General features: G+C 52.9%; 1 protein-coding gene across 1 annotated transcript; it reads right to left on the bottom strand.

The window, feature by feature from the left end:
• Window positions 1-3,018: 3,018 nt before the first annotated feature.
• PGD (phosphogluconate dehydrogenase) lies at window positions 3,019-19,013 on the bottom strand. Its single transcript, XM_055331090.1, has 13 exons — window positions 18,901-19,013; window positions 18,504-18,579; window positions 17,784-17,963; window positions 14,977-15,042; window positions 13,652-13,770; window positions 11,463-11,532; window positions 9,168-9,302; window positions 7,434-7,623; window positions 4,693-4,823; window positions 4,370-4,503; window positions 3,922-4,021; window positions 3,662-3,784; window positions 3,019-3,564 (listed from the first exon to the last, which is right to left on the bottom strand). Exons 1-13 carry the CDS (start codon window positions 18,906-18,908, stop codon window positions 3,445-3,447), a joined length of 1,452 nt encoding a protein of 483 aa, XP_055187065.1. The 5' UTR covers window positions 18,909-19,013; the 3' UTR covers window positions 3,019-3,444.
• Window positions 19,014-19,718: the final 705 nt, after the last annotated feature.

The raw sequence follows: 19,718 nt of genomic DNA, 5'->3' as shown, positions 1-19,718 counted from the left end.
TATCATAAATACATTTTAAAAAAATAAAAATAAAAAAAAAGGAAGACTCCCAAAGCAGGCCCGAGCGCCTGACTTCTCCATGTAACGAATGGTCTTTCTCCAGGGGAGCCCGTGTGACAATCAAATTCCTCAAAAAATCCGGTCAGTATCTGCGGGCCCACACGCTCCCCACATCCTCTGCCATCTAGAGGTCACGTCTAACCCTCCCCCCCACCCCCACCCCCCGTTGAAGTGGAGGTGCTAATGACGTGCTTGTACCTGATGCACTGTGGCTGACCTGCGGCCGGCTGGCTGGCGCCCAGGCTACGTCTTCCAGGGCCGTGTCGTGTCTGCTGTTAGCAGGATCCCTCACCTCTGGGGCGGAGCCCCCGTGTAAGAGGCCAGCGCAGCCCGAGGCTGCCGTGCTGTGAGGCATCCCAGCGCCGCGTGAGGCCACGTGTGCCTTTCTCCACCCTCGCTGAGGTCCCAGCCAGCAGCCAGCAGTGACCACCAGAGGCATGAAGAGGCCAGACCCCTCCAAATGACCCCAGCCACGGAGTGGCCCGGACACTGTGGAACAGAGACAGGCTGTGCCCCCGGGCCCTTCCAGGTCCTAACCCACAGAACTAGGACACTACTACTAATGGCTCTTACCTGTGCTTAGGGTGGTCTGTTACACAGCACTCGGTAGTACCTGGGACAACATAGAGGATTTCTAGACGGCACATACGTGCTAACCATCCCAAAGGCCTCTGCTCCTCCCAAAGGGATGGACTCCGCGTGTCAGAGAATGCGTACCACTTGCCCATCCCCCACCTAAGGTCTCCTTGCCAAGAAATCCTGTCTACTCGCTTGTCTGATCCAGTGGTCTTTATAACCAACCTGTGTCCCCAATAAAGCAGGAGTTGTGGCTGAAGACGAAGGGGCCTGGGATTTCTGCACAGGGAGGCTCTTTGCTGGACTAGCCACCAGACTGTCCCTGCATGGTCGGGTCGGCAGGGACAGACTTGGCCAGGGCCAGAAGTCCCACTTTCCACACGAGCTGGGTAAGAAATGGTGAACCCTGAATAGTCGTCACTGGGCGGGCACTCATTTCCTCCTCAGAACAGCTCATCACCCCCTTCACGTGGATGAGAACAGACACGGGCACCTGGGCTCAGTAACACGGAGCACAGCGAGTTCCTGGCGGGACTGAATAGGGACCTGGGCTCCTCCCCGGGAAGCTGGGCAGCCCGTACTAGAGCCCGTACAGGCTTTTACTGATCTTTCAAGCCAGTCACGGAAGGTAAAATTCAAAAGCACAGGAGCCTATATAGTAAAACCAGTCTCCCCACCAAGGACGTCGGCAGAGGACTGTTTCATTCTTTTAACACCAGATTCCTATGCCCTTGCTGTGTGCCAAGTAGTTTATCCATAATCCCATTTGTTGTCCCAATAACCCGAGGAAGTGATTTTTAACCCCACTTTGAAGATGAAGAAATGGCAAGGTGGAGGACTGGGGTGACTTACCTGTGGGGACAATGCCGGTTAGCAGAGCTGTGTACCCTCGGGTGTCCCGGCTCACCTGTGCACTGACGCCCCTCCGTCTGTGCTCTAGCACTTCCTGTGGGCGAGTGGCCAACGTGGCGTCGCGCAGTGTGGGGCCACACCCACACACCCCACTGTGCAGCACACAGGGGAGCCCCACCAGGAACCTTCTGAGGACTGGTTTGCAGAGTGAGCTCCCCACTGGGTGCTGAGAAGTAATTTGGTTTCTGACTCTCAGAAATCCCACTGCTTCAGGGACAGGTACACCCTGACGTGGTCGTAATAATGCCACATACAGGAGCTTATCATCTGCCAGGCACTGGCCTATTCTTACTCCGCGAATCCTCAAAGTAGCCTTGAGGAGACGGTACCATTATTGTCTTTTACAAATGAGAAAACTCAGAGCAGAGATAGTAAGTAATTTGCCCAAGTCCAACAGCCAGTAGGTGAAGGGCCTGGATCTAAAGCTTCACAGCTTCTGGAGAGTGAGCAGGAGCTTCTACTGCAGGTGATGATTAGGATTTCAAGACACTCTTGTGGACAGTCCAGCTTCACATTCCGTCCCCAACCCCTCACCAGTGTTTCTTTGAGGGAACTCGCTCTCCATCCTAGGAACGCCTGTCTGCCTCGAGCAAGTGGTCACCAGTCACCTGTGAGAGAAGCTGCATCGAGTGGTTCTTCCCCCTTACAAAAGAGCCCTGTCATGGGCAGTGACTCAGCACCTCTTAGACTTGCAGGTGGGGCGGGGAGGGGTGCCGGCCCTGTCTGGCTAAGTAGTCACATCCAGGCTGAGAGCTTCAAATGCCGAACATTTAATGAAAAGGGTCGCCTCCCATGATAGCTCTGTGAACCCCTGCACTTTTCTGAAAAAGGTCAGAGGTCAGATTCCGCACCAGCTGTCAAAACAAGGAAGCCCTTTGCTCTATTCTAGGGTACTCTCTGGGCTTTCTAAAGCATTCCAGAGAAATCTTCCTGGAGTTAGGCTGCTGGAATAAAACAATTACACTGGCATCAGGCCACAGAACACTACGAAGTATGCTGGCAGGAACTTTTGTCCTTGAGTAAATAAGATAAAGTCGATAGGCCAGATTCAAGGAGGACGCTTGGTTGCTAAAAATCCCACCCCAAACCCAAGCACCTGGCTCAGGGCCAAAGAGAAAGAGGTGGGCACCCTGAGCCCACCATGTCGTGTAGTAGTATCAAGTGTGACAACACAAAAGGCATGAGGACTGTCATCAGTGCACGTCCATGGACCCAGTGCCCAACCTGGGAACACATTCAGGTCCCCTGTATCCCCTTCTCATCTTTTCCCACACAGTTAATCGGGATCCTAACTTTGCTGTGTTTCTTGTATTATTCTGGAGTCTTCTTTTGGAGAAAATGCAGAGGAAAAAGTGAACAAGGCTCAAAGGAAACAGACTCCCATGTGATGAAACCTGCTGCAAACCCTTCTGCCGGGGTGAGGACGGCTCACTGTGGCCAATGTGAGACTACTGAAGTCTAGAGAAGACGGTAAGTAGAATGTACCTTTTATTAAGTGGAGAATGGGAAATCTATTACATGATACAAAGATTCCAGTTTGAGAAAATCCCACAGCAACCCTTCCCATCTATGCGTGCCTCTATCAGGGGAAATTGCCCTGCCTCCCTAATCACAGGGGACACGTGGAAAACTGTTGCTGGGAGCTGATTCATGATTCACGCTGGTGTGCACGCGGGCACCTCCTGCTCGGCCCCAAGGGGCCAGGCCAGAGGGCACGGTGCTGCTCACCCAGCTACTTTACAAGTAAGTAAACTCACATTAACTTTTTCAGGAGTCTCTTATGAGAGACTACTTTAAAAGGTCTGAGCAGAAAGTAGGGCAGAGGGCTGTGTAAGCAGTGGCAAGTGGCAAGTGGAATGTCCCAGTCTAGGGAATCGTGGCGGGTAACCAGTCTGGTCAGGCATTGTATGAAGAGGACGACACGCTGCCACCGTGGCCTGTCCAATTGGTGTGGATAAACTGTCCGGGTTTGGCTAAGAGTTCGTAAGTGTGAGCCCCAAAGTAATCCCGCTGAGCCTGGAAAACAAGAAATTGGGTTGGTTGGAGTAATACGTGGACACGCCGCCCTCGGCACCAGCCAGGTCGATGTTTGGCACCTACTCCGAGAGCTCACCTGGATGAGGTTGGCCGGTAGCATCTCGTGTCTGTATCCATCATAGAAGGAAAGGGCGGTGGTGAAGCAGGGCATGGGGACGCCCGCCTGGACTCCGGTGCTCACTGCCCGCCGCCACGAGTCCTGAGCAAACACAAGCCACAGACAGAGTAGATAACCGCTCCCAGTCAAAGCAACAGAATTCCATGTGCATTGACGCCCGTAAGTGAAAGACAAAACCCGCTGAGACGGTTCCCACCACCCAGCGGGGGGATACCTACCTGGCAGTTTTCAACCGCTGACTTGAAAAAGTCATCAAGTAGTAGATTCTGAAGTTGTGGGTTCCGATCAAACGCATCCTTTATCTTTCCCAGGAACACGCTGAAATTAGGAGGGAAGAAATGAGCGAACATTAGCCTCAGCACGCTGAATGCCGGCAGAGCGGGAAGAGAAGTCGGGAGCAGACACACGCCCTAGCAGGGTACGAGCTTGCTCTCCTCATCCCTTTAAGCCAGCTGCTGGCTCAGTGAAGAGGGTGCCAGAGTCCCAAGAGGCAAGGCCAGAGGGCACGATGGTTCTCACAGGACCACTTTAAAGGGTGTAGCGCAGACAATCTGGTTTAACAGCTGACATACGGCATAAAGGCGGGATGTGACCGTGTAAACCAGTCCCAGGGAAACTGTCCACACAGGCGCAGAGACCACCACTCTCTGTGCCCCCCGCACTCACCTCCTGATGATGCAGCCCCCTCTCCACATCAGGGCGATGGCACCATAGTTGAGGGTCCAGCCAAATTCTGTAGCTGCCTGTCTCAGCAGCATAAAGCCTTGAGCGTACGAGATGATCTTGGAAGCATAGAGGGCCTAAAGAACCACGGCCCCGTCAGAGCGAGAGCCAGCCACGTGCCCCCCGCCCGCGGTGCAGGTCCTAGCATGGACAGGGGTAACGGGACAGGGCTGGACTCTGCTGCCCCCACCTGGGCCTCCCACGTCCTCCCACCCCACTGCCTCCCGAAGCGCCAACAAGCACCACTGCCAGGGACTGGGCCCCACCTTCCGAATATCTTCCAGGAATGCTTTCTTATCACCTTCAAACTGCATCTTCTGGGGACCCTTCAGCTTTTTGCTAGCCTGAATCCTCTCATCCTTCAGAGATGATAAGCATCGAGCAAAAACCGCTTCTCCTGCGCAGGGGAGGGGATAACATTACCAAAGTTCACACAGAAAACCGGAGGGAAAAGAGTACACATAAGCCAGAGAGGGTGAGGAAAACTAGAAAAGGAGCTGGATTTCCAGCAGTGCAAAGAGCTGAAGTCTCAACCTTGGGCCACAACATCTAACCTGGTGCAGAAAGAACTTTTAAGCTTAAAAAAGGTTTTGAATTTTGAGAAAGCTCTAGACAATTTGAGAACTACAAGTCCAAACAAGTCAATCTTCCAACATAAATACAGGTATCAACCACAAAGATCAACACAACATTCAGAAGGGGAATTGGAAGTGCCTGGCTGGCTCAGGCGGTGGAGCATGCGACTCTTGATCTCAGGGTTGTAAGTTCAAGTTCGAGTCACAACACAGGTGAAACCACTGTTACTCAGAATTTGTCTGTTGGTCCATATATAAAGTTTCAGTTTCACTTGAGAGAAACTTAATTTTAATTTTTTTAAAGATTTTATTTATTTATTCATCAGAGAGAGAGAGAGTGAGAGAGAGACAGAGACACAGGCAGAGGGAGAAGCAGGCTCTATGCAGGGAGCCCGACACGGGACTCGATCTCGGGTCTCCAGGATCACACCCTGGGCTGAAAGCCGCGTTAAACCGCTGGACCACCTGCGCTGCCCGAGAAATTTAATTTTTAAATGTTCAAACTCTCTTCCTTAGAAGCACTCACTACCCCTTGAAAACTAGTTACCGTCAGGCTGCCTTGGGATTGGGCTGGACGCTCGGCTACGGTGGCACTGCCTGGACATGGGGCTCATCTGAAACGAGTACTGAGGAATAGCACAGGCTCACCCCACAAAAACTCCACACGTAATTGTTAAAATTTAGTTTCTAGTATGTCCATCAGCACCACGATTTTATTTGAATAAATGACATCATGATACGGTACTTTAGTATCAAGACATTTACCATCTTCAACAATTAGCCCTTATAGAAGACTCCTGCTCCGCTGACAATTTATATAATTAGGATAGATTACTCGAAATATTCCTTCCCCCACAGACAAAATGAAGTCAAATCTCTGGTCTTTGTTTTCAAGGAAAAGAACCAGCCCTACACCTGACCACCCTGCCCAAACTCCAAGCACCCCATGAGCAGGCATCGCTCATCTTGGGGCAGCACCCCTGCCGTGCCAGCAGCGCACACACACGGTGGCTGGGTGCTGGAGGGGGACTCAGCACGGGAGGGCGGAAGCCTCTGGGTAACAGCTGGTGCAAGGAGGCCAGCGTGGCGCAAGGAGGCCAGCGTGGCGCAACACTCGGTGTTACCCAAGGATCAGCCTGAGACTCACTTCCCCCTTAGTTCCCCAAATGAGAATGGCACCGAGCAGGGAGTAGGCCTGGCCCGCCTTCCACTGGCAGAAGGGGACCAAGTCTCTCAAGCGAGAGGAACCTACAGTACTCCTGTTGGAGTCCGCGATGAAGAAACCGTCCCCCGCTGTCGTCCCCGAGGTCCCTGCCCAGGGCAGCACCCAGCGACTAGCAAAAAAGTGACTGCTTCCTTCTGCAGAGCTGGCTATGCAACCAGCTTGCCCTCAGGGCACCTCCCAGCACCGTCCCTGGTCACGGGGAGCCATAGTTCTAGCAAATGAAAAGGAGGGGGGAGACGAGGGAGGGAAAGGCCACCCGTGACCAGATGAGCAGAGGGGAGAATGTTTTACTGGAGGCGGAGCAACGATTAGCCCTTCATTCAGCATGCTAGCCACCTTGTTTTATTCTCCATTTTCAATCTTGCCAGAAGTGTACCTATCTTATCCTTAAAGGACTAACTCGTAGTTTTATTAATCCTCTTATTATTTGTTCTCTGTGTGTTTCTGCTTTCTAGAATTTCCTTTCCCCTGTATCTTGAGTCTGATGCTTAGCTCACTGCTATTAAACAAACAACATGCATGAAAATGACACACATGAATAGCCAGGATGGTGGCTTTTTGTTCTAAAGGGAGAGGAAAGAAGGAGGGAGGGAGGGAGGGAATATAAAGGACCTGAAATGTATAGGTAATACTCTCTTTTTAAAAAATATCTGGGGAAAAAAAAAAATATCTGGGGGAAGGGCGCTTGGCTGGCTCAGTAGGAAGAGCAGGTGACTCTTGACCTCAGGATCATGACTTCAAGCCCCATGCTGGGCAGAGATTACTTAAAAATAAATAAACCTTAAATGAAATAAAGTAATAAATATCAGGGGAAGGGGGACACCTCAGCAAAACATTTATAAGAAATGCTGAGTACATAAGCTTATGTCATTTGGTAAACTTGTGTATGAAAAATTTCGTTACGGTGACTTTCCCCTTAGAAAGTCATGGGAGTCACCAGCCACTGTTCAGTCACTCAGACAAAAGCAACCCCGAAGGTCGAACTGGGTAGGAAAGCCAGGCACTCCCAAGTGCATCTCAAAGCCACAGGAGGGAGAGAAGAGATTCAAGGGCGTCAGCCTCTTGCGCTGGAGCAGAAGGCACCGGAGGCCGCCCACGTTCCCCTGAAGACCCGCTCCCTAGTAGCCAGGCTACCCCCATCTTCCAAGACAGCGAGAGCAAAACCAGGGAGACGAGAGGCTTCAGCGGAGGCCAGGCCGCACGTTACCGATGAGGGTGACGGGAACGCCGTACTCCAGGGCTGAGATGGCAGTCCACTTCCCCGTGCCCTTCTGCCCTGCGCTGTCCCTGATCTTGGGCAGCAGGTGTTGGCCATCACTGTCTCGGAACTTGAGAATATTGGCGGTGATTTCAATGAGGAAAGAGTCGAGCTCCGTCTTATTCCATTCCTCAAATGCCTAGTGCGGGACGTGAGAGGAAACCGGGTGAGAGAAAGCAGGGGCTGCCCAGAGGGCCCCCTTCCCTGGCTCACCGCCTTCCTCTGCAAATACAGACCCACGCGCTCCATCTGCTCCGCCCCGAGGCTCCAGGGCTCTAAGTGCATGCGAGCGAGCGCTGCCTCCCGAGCTGAGTTTTCTGCTCACCACCAGTCAGCGGTATGTGAGGTGGTATGTAAGGTACGTGACTTCAGGTGGTCATGCCGGTGACTGCCAGCACCTGCCAGCACGTTCTTCCCACAGAGCCGAGCGCTCCTCACCTCACACCGCTGCCCCCTCAGAGGCCTTCCCTGCTCCCCCGACCTCCTTAACTCCCCTCTCCTCTTCTGTGTAACAGTTACCGCCAACGAACGTCTGCGTAATTGCTAGCCTGGCTTCCCAGCTCTGTGCAGACAGGGACTTTGGTCACATCCCCAAGGTTTAGAACAGTTTCTAGCACACAAAGCAGCAGGCGCAGTATTTGTTGAATAGATACGTTGACCTCTAAGTCAGTCAGTTACATTTGAACACAAAAAATGAAAAGCGCTCTTCCAATGAAAATCAAGTTAAACTGTTTTGGAAAGAACAGTCAAGGCAAATCAGTGAAGCCAAGTGGAGACTGCCAGGAGGACGGGTGCCGGGCGGTCTGAGTCGGTGGAGGGTGCAGATCATGATCTCCAGGTCGTGAGTTCAAGCCCCACACTGGGTGAAGACGATTAAAAAGGTAATAAACTTTAATAAAGCAAACAAAAAATGAGGAGGAAAACCTGTAAAAAAAAAAATTCTGGAAGGGTTCTGCTGCAGACATCTCACAAGTAAGTATTTCTAAACCGTGTTCCACATGAAGTCACTGGGAGCAGAAATTGCAGATGGTGAGAGAGAGGACTACGGTGCTGGCCAGCAGAGCCACGCCTCGAGAAAAGGACTGGACGGGTGATGAATGCGCCTTCCTCTTTTCAGTTAAAATAAATGTTACCTAGTAACGATGCAGACTGTCTAGAGACTGGAGTCCTGATGTCTACCTCGACGTGTATTTTTAAAAGATCAAACTGATAGATGGGCAGATATTCGATCAGGTTTAGTAAAATCCCAGAGGAGAATCTGGGTGGTGCGCACACAAGCGTTCTTTCAACTCTGCTGTATGTTTGAACATCTGGTTCATGATAAAATGTTCCCCCCCACTCTGACCTTTTTGATTAACTGTCAAACAGCCGGTCCCAACCTGACCAGGAAAGCAAGTTTCGATTCCGCCTCCCGTGGGGGACGATGAGAGGACCAGTAAAAGGCCACAGGCCTGACACGGGAATGGTCACTAAATGGTGGTAATGACTGCCGCCCAGGTAACCTGGGGACTCGGCTCAGTGACCAGCTGTCCTATCTTACCGTGTCCCCTGATGGGAGGCCGAGACCAACCTGCCACCAGCAGTGACCACAGGAAGGAGGCAGAGGAAGGCTTCGTCGTGGCCAGCAAACCCCTCTCATCTGAGCAGAGTCCCCTGCGGCCGGGGGCAAGGCCTGGGACTCACCTCCGCCATCCCGTTATGCTCCATGCCCAGCACATCCCTCATCAGGTGGTAAGCCTCACAGATGAGCTGCATGTCCCCGTACTCTATCCCATTGTGCACCATCTTCACAAAGTGTCCTGCTCCTTCGTCTCCCACCTGTCAGAGCAACGGGCACCAGGAGGCCGTCAGAGCAGCGGGTAATACCTCAGAAAAGCCCACGTCAAGTTCTTTGGCAAGGCTCCCTCCCCCTATAAAAAATGACAAATACGAAGCAAATATCTGCAGTATTTTTAAAATTAAGAATCGCTCCATAACAGCTCCACACAGCTCAGCACAGTCCGGCGTGACTGCAGACTCACTCTGAATTCGTTCCTCTCAAGGTTTTTCCAAACATCCCAATTCACTTCGAGCACCCACAGCTCCTCAGCCACTGTCTCCCATCCTCTCCTGCTACTAAGGGCCCCGTGCCCCCAGCCCTGCCCCCAAGTGAAAGGAGCCCTCGTCCTCCTGAGGTCACCGCTCTCCTACTCACCGGGCTTACAGTAAGTCGGCTAAGTAAATCACTTGTACTTTTAAAAACATAAATGTGTCGTGGTTGTTTCTAACGGCTACCAAGCCCAGAAACGTGTTCCTGCCAGTCTCCCAGCGGCCAAGACACGGACTTATAGGAACACTGGCAAGATGTATACAGTCAGAACACCAGCCTGTGAGTTTAGGACAAGAAACTTGACTACGGATCCTTAGTGCTTACAGTGTCAGTCCCACTGGCTCGTTCCGTCCCTGCAGGCGAGCTGCGCGGGAAGCCAAATAATCTGAAAACTGTCTAGTGGCTCGGGAGGCAGAACAAAAGGGGTATCGTGGTCAAATACTCGGTGGCATCGGGTGCTGCCGTCAGGTGCATCCATCCCCACGACAGGCGTCCCCCTGCGAGGTCTGCCGGGCCTGGTGTGCCGTCTCTGCTCTGTCACTGCCGTGAGCCGTACTGTGGACGCCCACATCACAGACTTCCACCCTCTGAGCTGCCCCCTTCTGATTTGGACACCTTCTGCGGCTGCTGAGTAACAGGGCTAATAACATCTTACTTCACCCCATCCTTCCTGTAACTTCACGAATGAACCCTGCTCTTAGTATCTCTACCAGCTTTTTCAATATCCTGAGATTAACGCCCTGAGGCTACGGAAAGTCAATCCCCGACTTGACCGGGACACTTGAGGGCCAGTGCTAGTTTTTTCTTCACCATTTTGTCCTAAACATGTCTACAGAGAGGGGACTGTTTGTGTCCTGTTACTGTAGTAATCAGCGACTGAGGCCTGAAAGTTCCCTTCCTAATCCTTCATACTAATGAGAAAATCCTCAACCCTCCAAACCCAGCCCAGCACCTCTTGGCCTAGGCAGACTTTGCCCGAACTCCATGATGGCTGGTTAAGATGTATGGACCAGCGTGGGGTGCCCGCTGCCATCACTGGGCCTGGTCAGGGTTAGGGTCAGGCCTCCCCAATTCCTCGTACACCTCAGGCCTCTTCCATCTCCCCTCTTAACCTCCCTCATACAAAATAAAACTAAAAAATGGGATTAGGAGCTAAAGAGATCTCGGAGACCATCCAGCCCACCCCCCATATTTTATAGACGAGAACACTGAAGCCCACACTGTACTGAGTCACTCATGTCACACAGTGAATGGAGAGCCAGAATTACAGGCCAGGTCTCCCAGCCTAGTGCCTTTCCCACCCATGGCATGGTCCGAGGCTGCAGCAGGGATAAAACTGATTTTAGCAGCAACACAAAATGCAGGGAGGGAGGCATACAGGAGTGAGCCTGGACCTCCCTCCCATTTCGTGAAGGCAAAAGGCCATGTATAGCGTACTCTGTTCAAGCACAGAATACCTGCGTCCCAGGCTATGGGAGAGATTGTCCACATCCGTGGCCAGGACATCTGATCGCATCAGCCACTCAGTTCTCCTTCCATGCAGGCAGAGAAAGCCCGCTTTTGATTCTGACATTTTCTTCATTTTCATGAAGTCACACGGCTAAAACAAATCTCGCTTCACCTCATCCTTGCTGTACCTTCTTAAAGAATCCAACTTTTAGATGAATTGAGGAGGCCTGTTTCTAATACCAGCCTCAAGGCTCTGAAATATTAAGATGCAAGGACAAGTAAAACAGGCATGCATCTTGGGCCTCAGCTGCACTAGCGACTTCAAGACTGAGATGCTTGTCACACAACCAACTGCTGCCACAAGGTGGTCCTGGCTGTGTGCACTGTGTCATGTTTGCGCCCAAGTTACCACCTGGCTTGAAAGAGAAGCCAGAACTTGCCCAGTCACAGCAGGGTTCCCCCGATCCGACCTTCGCAGCGATGCCTTGGAAGATGGTCTTGATGTGGGGCCTGTGGGGTGGAACCATGTAGTTTAGCTGCTGAAAAGAGGACTGAGATCTCAAATATTCAAGGACCTCCCTCCACCCCCGATTTTTTTTCTCCAAGTAGGAGGTGGAAGCGCTCCCTTTCATGGAAAAAGTAACCAATGTGCCAAGACCACGGGGTAAGCCCGTCAGAGGCTGCAGACCATCTGGTTAAAGCAGACAGACCCGCTGGAAGCATGAAAGCACCCGGAGAAATTTCCTCTGCACTGTCAAAAGGAGCTGTGATTCCAAACAGCAAGCAACAGGGAAGTTCCTGCAGAGACAGATGCCTTTTACGAGTCTGGATGCAGGTCACCGGGCGGGGCGCAATCCCGGGAGTGCAGAACTGCGCAGGTTTCCTTATTACCCAGAGGAAGGCTGCTGTGCTTCGTCCCTCCCACTGCCCCGCAGGAGGCCAGGTTAGCTCACAAGGCTTTCTGCTTCTGGTCTCCTCACTACTTACTAATAAAGGCTTCTTTACAACAAGTGTTTGGTAAAGACACAGAATTGACAGAATTGCAAAGTTAACGTTCAGGATTAGAGCTCAGACAGCTAAATGTTAAGCTTCAGAACATCACGGAGCTCGTACTGAGCCTTTCAGATGACGGTGCGGCTTCTACTTCTCCAGCTGGGCCTGGGAGAAGGAGTCCAGGAGCAACTGGGGCACCTGCGCCTTATCAGATGTTCTCACGTGTATCGTCTGTGTGCCTAGCCCGAGATAAAATGTTCGTAAGCTTCTGAGAGGCAGGAAGGAAGGCCTCTCTCTACTTCTAGATTTCACATACTGCAGGGGCGCCTGGGGAGGCTCAGTCGGTTAAGGGTCTGACTTTTGATTTTGGCTCAGGTTATGATCTCAGGGTCCTGGGATCGAGTGCTGTGCTGGGCTCTGCACGCAACAGAGTGTCTGCTTGGGATTCTCTCCCTACCTCTCCCCTTGCTGAAACTTGTGCATCTGTGCACATACGCTCTTGCTCAAATAAATAAAATCTTTAGATTTCACATGCTGCAGGAATTCCCCAACCTATTCATCAGAGAGGGAATTTTTTATTTTTTTAAGATTTTATTTATTATTTATTCATGAAAGACACACACAGAGAGAGAGAGAGAGGCAGAGACACAGGCAGAGGGAGAAGCAGGCTCCAGGCAGGGAGCCTGACGTGGGACTCGATCCCGGGTCTCCAGGATCACACCCCGGGCTGCAGGCAGCACTAAGCTGCTGCGCCACCCGAGCTGCCCGAGACAGGTAGTTTATTTTATTTTTCCCGAGACGACAGGGAGTTTAAAAAATAATCTTCCCCAGTAAGCCCTACACCTCTGGGAACTAGGCTGGGTCACTCCTTACTTTTATACTTAATATAATTCTAGCATATTTGGAATTCAAACTCATTCAGAAAAGAATGGTACCTTTCCACGTTTCCCTCAACAAGATCCCTCCTTTGCTCGCTCTTTCTCTTCTGCTTCTCCAGCCCTGTCTGGCTCTCTCAGTCTGTGTCAGGGGTGATTACTACTTGCACCTTTTCATTTGGATTCTCTGTCCTGCTTGCCCCCCACCCCCACGCCTTACGCACTCCTCCTCTTACATCACCAGTGCACCTCCCCCTCTATGGCCAACACTTCCTCTTACATACAGCACAGTGAACAGTACAAAATTTGTTTTTCCCACAAGTCAAATAGAAAACTTCTACCTCGTTTTCCCAGGCACAAAACAGGCAGGCCGTGTCAGATTTTTCCATTACTCACAATTGTTAAATAAACAGTTATTTTAGGACTGTGCATCAATTGTAGAGGCAGACATTACTTCTAACTTCAGACCGTGCCCAGGACATTATTCGAACAGAACCTTCCTTAAAGCCTCTGAACTCTGTTAAGCCTATTGAGAACGTCCTAGTGTCAGTCTTGGAGGAAGTAACAGAAGACAAAACGCAAAAGAGAATATGCACACATGTGATGTCAAAGTAGCGAAAGGTATAGATAAAAGAAATATTTCCAGCATCTCCAACACTCAGGCACCACTGAGATCAGGGTGGCAGAAATGCCCATGCCTCACCCTCCTCACAGCTCAGGCTCCCTTATGCTGACAGGGGGGTGGCACCTTGGATACTCACCAGGCCTCTTTGTCCCCTCCTGGCATAAGGGAGGGGCCATACCGGGCCCCCTCCTCTCCACCACTGACTCCACTCCCCACAAACAAGATTCCCTTGGCCTTGAGGTCTCGACACCGTCTCTGGCAGGAGAGAAAAACAATTTCATTATGCTTCCATAAAATAGTTTCTCTCAATGAATGAAGAGGAGGTAGAGGACAGGTATGGAGAGCCCACACTGGATGTGAAATGGCCCAAGGATCCAAGAACCTGATCATTCAAGAAATTTTATCCTGTAAATAAATAAAAAATTTAAAAAAAATTTAAAAGGGATCCCTGGGTGGCGCAGCGGTTTGGCGCCTGCCTTTGGCCCAGGGCGCGATCCTGGAGACCCGGGATCGAATCCCACGTCGGGCTCCCGGTGCATGGAGCCTGCTTCTCCCTCTGCCTGTGTCTCTGCCTCTCTCTCTCTCTCTCTCTCTCTCTCTCTGTGACTATCATAAATAAATAAAAAATTAAAAAAAAATTAAAAAAAAAAAAAAAAAAGAAATTTTATCCTGGGGCACCTGACTGGCTCAGTGGTAGAGCACACAACTCTTGATCTCAGGGTTGTGAGTTCAAGCCCCATGTTGGGTGGGAGTCTACTTTAATAATTAATTAAAAATTAATTAAGTAAAAAGAGAAATTTGATTGCCTCAGTTTGAGTTAGGAAAAAAAAAAAAATCCGGGAGCCCAGCTGGCTCAGTCAATAAAGCAGGTGACTCTTGATCTCGAGGTTGTGAGTCTGAGCCCCATGTGGGTGTAGAGATTACTTAATAAATTTAAAAAAAAATTCATGAAGTTTAAAATAGCTACCCTTCCCCCAAAAGGAAATAATAAGGCCAACACACATTCTCGGTTCCCTAGAAGATCTAGGACTATTAGACTCCATTAAGAGTTGATGGGTTTTCCACGGTTTTACTTTTAAGAGCTGGTTTCATACAAGTATGACTTTCTGCCATTCAGCACTTGAGATCATTCAGGGTCTCCTACACATGAGGCCAGTAGAGCCGTGGCTCTCAACCCTGTCGTACAGACATCTCATGGGCTGGAGGCAGAGGGACGAGCTAGGCACACACGGGCAGCCCTACTCTATCTAAGCGGAAGTCATCTTTCTGAGTTCCACGTGTGATTGAAGAGACCTCAGGTATGTCTTAGCAGAAGCAATGGTTGAGGATGGCAGCTCCACACCAAGCCCCAGGGTCAGCACTACAGAAGGACAGTCCACTCCTTTATCACAGGTGCTATGCTGATACGTTTTTCTACAATGTTCTCAGACCCAGGAAGAACTCAGACTGAAGAATACTTACTGTGGTGTCCCTGTATTCAGAATTTCCTCCATCGATGATGATGTCACCAGTGTTCAACAGTGGTACCTGTAACCAGATACTAGCGTTAAGAAATGAAAGACAAAAACAGAATGTACTTTGACCAGTTGAAACAAGAATTTCTCTCAAATAAATCCAGCCTAAAAGCATATATAGTTTAGTTTTCAGTAGTCCTCCCTCCCTTGGCTAGAGCTGGATCCTATGGGCAAGGGTAGGGCTAGCAGCCTAGTCAGAATTCTCTGCCAGTAAGATTATTCTCTTTAAAATTTCATGACAACCAAAAGCTACCTGCAAAATTTTGTATTTCCATTGTGTGTCACTGGCTGCTTTACATCCCCAAACACTGGGAACAGGACTTGTTCTAAAGGATCACGTCACTTCCTGTAAAATCTGCTCAGGGCAGAGTGGAGATCCATAAGTAGCCATCAGTTGGTTTGGTGCCTGACCAAATGACGTGATCAGCCCTGTCTGGAGATGGCAGGAGACCAGACCTCAAACTAGCACACCTTTCCACAGCACAGCTAAGCCTGACTCTATTAAGTTATTATTCAGACTCCCTGCACGAGGCTCCAGCGAACACGACTTCGTATTTTTTTATGCTGAAGAATAAACTACCACTTTCCAGTCCATTCTGTGCGTAGCTAATGGTGACCAGCTTAGCATCCTGCTACACAGAAAGCTTGGTACGTCCTTTCCTTATCACAGTGTTCTTCCTTTCTAGATCACTTTTTTTTAACGGTGGCACACTGGTTACAAGGTCCTCTCCCGGCGGAGACACCCCCACTGTTAACACGACTCCCGTAAAACATCCCTTGTCTTTGTTTATTGTCACTACATTCTCACAGCGAAACATTTCTTCTGAACAGCTAATGCCTTGGTTTTCTCAGAGCTGTTCCTACAAAATGGTTTTGAGTATCTTTTTTCTTTTTTAAAGATTTTATTTATTTATTCATGAGACACACACACACACACACACACACACACACACAGAGGAAGAAGCAGGCTGCATGCAGGGAGCCTGACGTGGGACTCAATCTCGGGACTCCAGGATCACGCCTGGGTCGAAGGCTACACCGTTGAGTCACCCAGGGATCCTGGCTTTGAGTATCTTCTTAAGTCATTTCCCCAGGTTCCCCTCCACCCATATGCCGTGTGTAGTTTTGTGGGTTCTGCTGGAGGGAAGAGCACCCACGGCTGCACGGCACTGGGAGCAAGCTTGTTGCCAGAAACTGTGAGGTATGTTGAGGGAAGGGCCCCAGAGGTGCCCCAGAAGCCGCTCACAGCATCGGTGCTTCAACCAATGTTGCTGGGCACAGTCCCCGGGGAAACAGCTATTTTCACCATTGGCTCCTCCTCTCCCCCGGCCATCCCAGTGGGTGAGTGGTCGTGGGCCCTTCTGTGAGGGGACAGCCTGGCAAAGACCACATGCCCTGTCCCTGGGGCCATGGGGGGTTGCCTAAAGGAGGGGTCAGACTACAGCGTTAAAGAACCAGAATTAGCACCTAAGGCAAAGCAGTCCCCCTTCCGCTGAGACTCAGGGCCAGAAGTACAACAGCAGAACCTCTGGGGCACTCGGGACTTTGTCACCTGCCTGCCCTAGCATGGCCACTGCAGTCCATACACGTATTTTTCTTCCAAAAAAAGATACACTTGCTAGAGTCAACAAATCATTCAGAAGTACCCAGGGCAGCCCGGGTGGCTCAGCGGTTTGGCACCGCCTCCAGCCCAGGGCCTGATCCTGGAGACCCGGGATCAAGTCCCGCATCAGGCTCCCTGCATGGAGCCTGCTTCTCCCTCTGCCTGTGTCTCTGCCTCTCTCTGTGTCTTCATGAATAAATAAATAAAACCTTTAAAAAAAAAAAAAAAAAAGAAGTACCCAGCATTGTAGTTCCTAGGATTCCCTAAGGGAATCTCATCATTCATATTAAATCATACAATGAGGGATCCCTGGGTGGCGCAGCGGTTTGGCGCCTGCCTTTGGCCCAGGGCGCGATCCTGGAGACCCGGGATCGAATCCCACGTCGGGCTCCCGGTGCATGGAGCCTGCTTCTCCGTCTGCCTGTGTCTCTGCCTCTCTCTCTCTCTCTCTCTCTCTCTCTCTCTCTGTGTGTGTGTGACTATCATAAATTTAAAAAAAAAATAAAATAAAAATAAAATAAATCATACAATGATTTACAAGGTGTTACTTTATACATATGCTGAGAAAAATGAAGTCTTCTAACTTTTAGTGAAGAGAACTAAACATGCTTAATGTACAACCAAAATAATAAGTTTTTTTGAATATCAAAGACAGGGACTGAGATGAATACTGTGTGTTCCTACTGCTGATGAATTCTTTTTTTTTTTTTTTAATTTTTATTTATGATAGTCACACAGAGAGAGAAAGAGAAAGAGGCAGAGACACAGGCAGAGGGAGAAGCAGGCTCCATGCACCGGGAGCCTGACGTGGGATTCGATCCCGGGTCTCCAGGATCGCGCCCTGGGCCAAAGGCAGGCGCCAAACCGCTGTGCCACCCAGGGATCCCTGCTGATGAATTCTTATGGAAATGTCTTAGTGTCCTCAGAATTTCATTCTTACGTAATTAATACCACCTGAGGATATGCGGTGACTTAATTAGTGCCAATCACGTTAACCAACACCGAGACGTTTAAGCATCGTTTTGTCTGAACTGAGGAGTTCGCATCCAGACACGGGAGAGAAAAAAAAAATCTCCTAAATAAAAATAACCGAAGGAAGGAAGGGGAGAAGCTGCCCCGCTGGCAGCAGCTGGGCGCAGAGCCCGCCTCACCAGCTTGCCGATGAAGTCGTCCACGGCCTGCCCGGCCTTCACCAGCAGTATGATCCGCCGCGGCTTCTTCAGCTTGGAGACCATCTCCTCCAAGGAGTGAGCACCAACCACTTTGGTTCCCTTTGCCTCGTTGGCCAAGAAATCATCCACTTTGGAGACGGTCCTATTGAAGGCGCAGACCTAGCAGGACGAAAGGTCGGATGAGGAGGACCCAGGGCACAGAGGACCTTCAGACCCTAGATTACGGGGAAGCTGCTCGGCCGAGGCGAGGAGTGAGCCCGGCCAGAGGCCAGAGCCAGCGGCCGCGGCAGGTCAGCGGGGTCGCCCCCCGCCGGGCTCAGCGTCAGGCCAGGAGCCAGCAGCCGCCGCCAGTACTCGGGTCCGAGCGGGCACGTCCGGCTGCGCCGCTCACTCCTCGCTCGGCCCCGGTCTCACCCGGCAGCAGAGTGAGACTCTGCGCTCCCGGGGCGGGGCGGACGCCTCCTCGAGGATAGAGGATAGAGGATCGGGGATCGGGGATCGGGGATCGGGATCGAGGATGGGGCAGACCCGCGGCGTCCGGGCCACATCCACGAGGTCGCTGCTTCTCGTCCTGGGCCAAGGCCCCGTCCCGCGGGAGCCGCAGCAGCAGCAGGTGGTCGGGCTCCGGGGCCACCGGCACCGCCCCGCGCCCCGCCCCCGGCCCCGGCCCCGGCCCCGCGGGCAGCGCGCGCGACTCACCACGAAGCCGTGGTCGTTCATGTTCAAGATCAAGTTCTGGCCCATGACCGCCAGCCCGATCAGCGCGACGTCAGCCCTGCAGGGGGGCGGGGGGTCAGCTCCGCTCCGCGCGTCCCCGCCGCGTCCCCACCGCGCGCGCCCGCCCGAGCTCGCCGCGGACGACCCCCCTGCTCCCGCCCCCCCCGGGCTGCTCCCGGCCCCCCGGCCCCCTGCTCCGGGGCCCCCTCCCCTCCCCTCCCTCCCCTCCGCCCTCCGCCCTCCGCCCTCCCCCGCCCCGGGCCTTCCAGAGGCGGCGACCCCGAAGCACCCGGGCTGCGGGCCGCGCTCCAGCGACCGCGGGGCCCAGGACGTCGGGGCGGCCCCGCCGGGAAGTCCGGGGCCGCCGGGCCCCACTCACTCGGCCATGGCGGCGGCGGCGGCGGCCGGGCAGGAACCACGGAGCCGGGAGCTGAGGGCGCGGCGCGGCGGCGAGGCTGAGTCCTATCCCCCAGGCTCCCGGGCCCCCGGGCCCCTCCGGCGCCGACCAATCGGAAGGAGGGGGCGGAGCCGTGCGGCCGCGCCATTGGCCCCGCCCGGCGCCTGTTAGACCACCCGACGCAAGCCGGCCCGCCCACTCCCAGGCCGGCCCAGGAGAGCGCCGAGCACATCGATGACCGCGCGAAGCGGGCGGGGGGCGGGGCGCCTCGGACCTGCACGCGGAGGCTGGGCGCTGGGGGGCCGGGCGCGGAGAGGGGGTGCCCGGGACGGGCCCGGGGAGGGCGCGGCGCCAGCGGAGGGCCGGGGGAGGGGACACAGGGGGCGGGGGGGCCGGGGAGCACAGGGGGGGGGCCGGGGATACGGGGGGCGGGGCGGGGCAGGGGGGACCCGGGACTGGGACAACGCCTGTCGCCTGAGCGCCCCCCCCGCCCCTTCCTGCCATCGCTGCCGCGCGCTGCGGGGTTCAACCCCGTGGGGACACGGTTCGTCCGGGCCGGTGGGTGTGGTGGGAGCGGGGAACGCGGGGGGACGCAGCAGGTGCCGAGAGGCGGCGAGCAGGTGGGGCCTGAGAGGCCAGGCCCGCGCGGCGCTGACCTCCCGAGGCGCGGAGGACCCAGGGGCGACCCCGCAGCCTCCGGGCATCTCCCGTCGCCCTGCACCCCCCTGGAGGCCCGTGCTGCGAACCAGGCCTGGCGCCTCCAGCACAAGTGAGGATTTCTCCTGCGAACCCTTCGAAGC

This window comes from Nyctereutes procyonoides, unplaced genomic scaffold (genome assembly GCF_905146905.1).
Source record: "Nyctereutes procyonoides isolate TBG_1078 unplaced genomic scaffold, NYPRO_anot_genome, whole genome shotgun sequence".
Lineage (NCBI taxonomy): Eukaryota > Metazoa > Chordata > Mammalia > Carnivora > Canidae > Nyctereutes > Nyctereutes procyonoides.
Note: the sequence above shows the minus strand (reverse complement) of the source record. Positions and strands in the feature narration are given on the sequence as shown.

What these genes read in the sequence shown, in the direction of transcription:
- PGD (XM_055331090.1), bottom strand. An exon ending in AGCATAACGGGATGGCGGAG is followed by an intron (nt 7,624 to 9,167) that starts GTGAGTCCCAGG and finishes GTCCCGCACTAG; the next exon opens with GCATTTGAGGAATGGAATAA. An exon ending in TCCTGGAAGATATTCGGAAG is followed by an intron (nt 4,504 to 4,692) that starts GTGGGGCCCAGT and finishes GTGGTTCTTTAG; the next exon opens with GCCCTCTATGCTTCCAAGAT.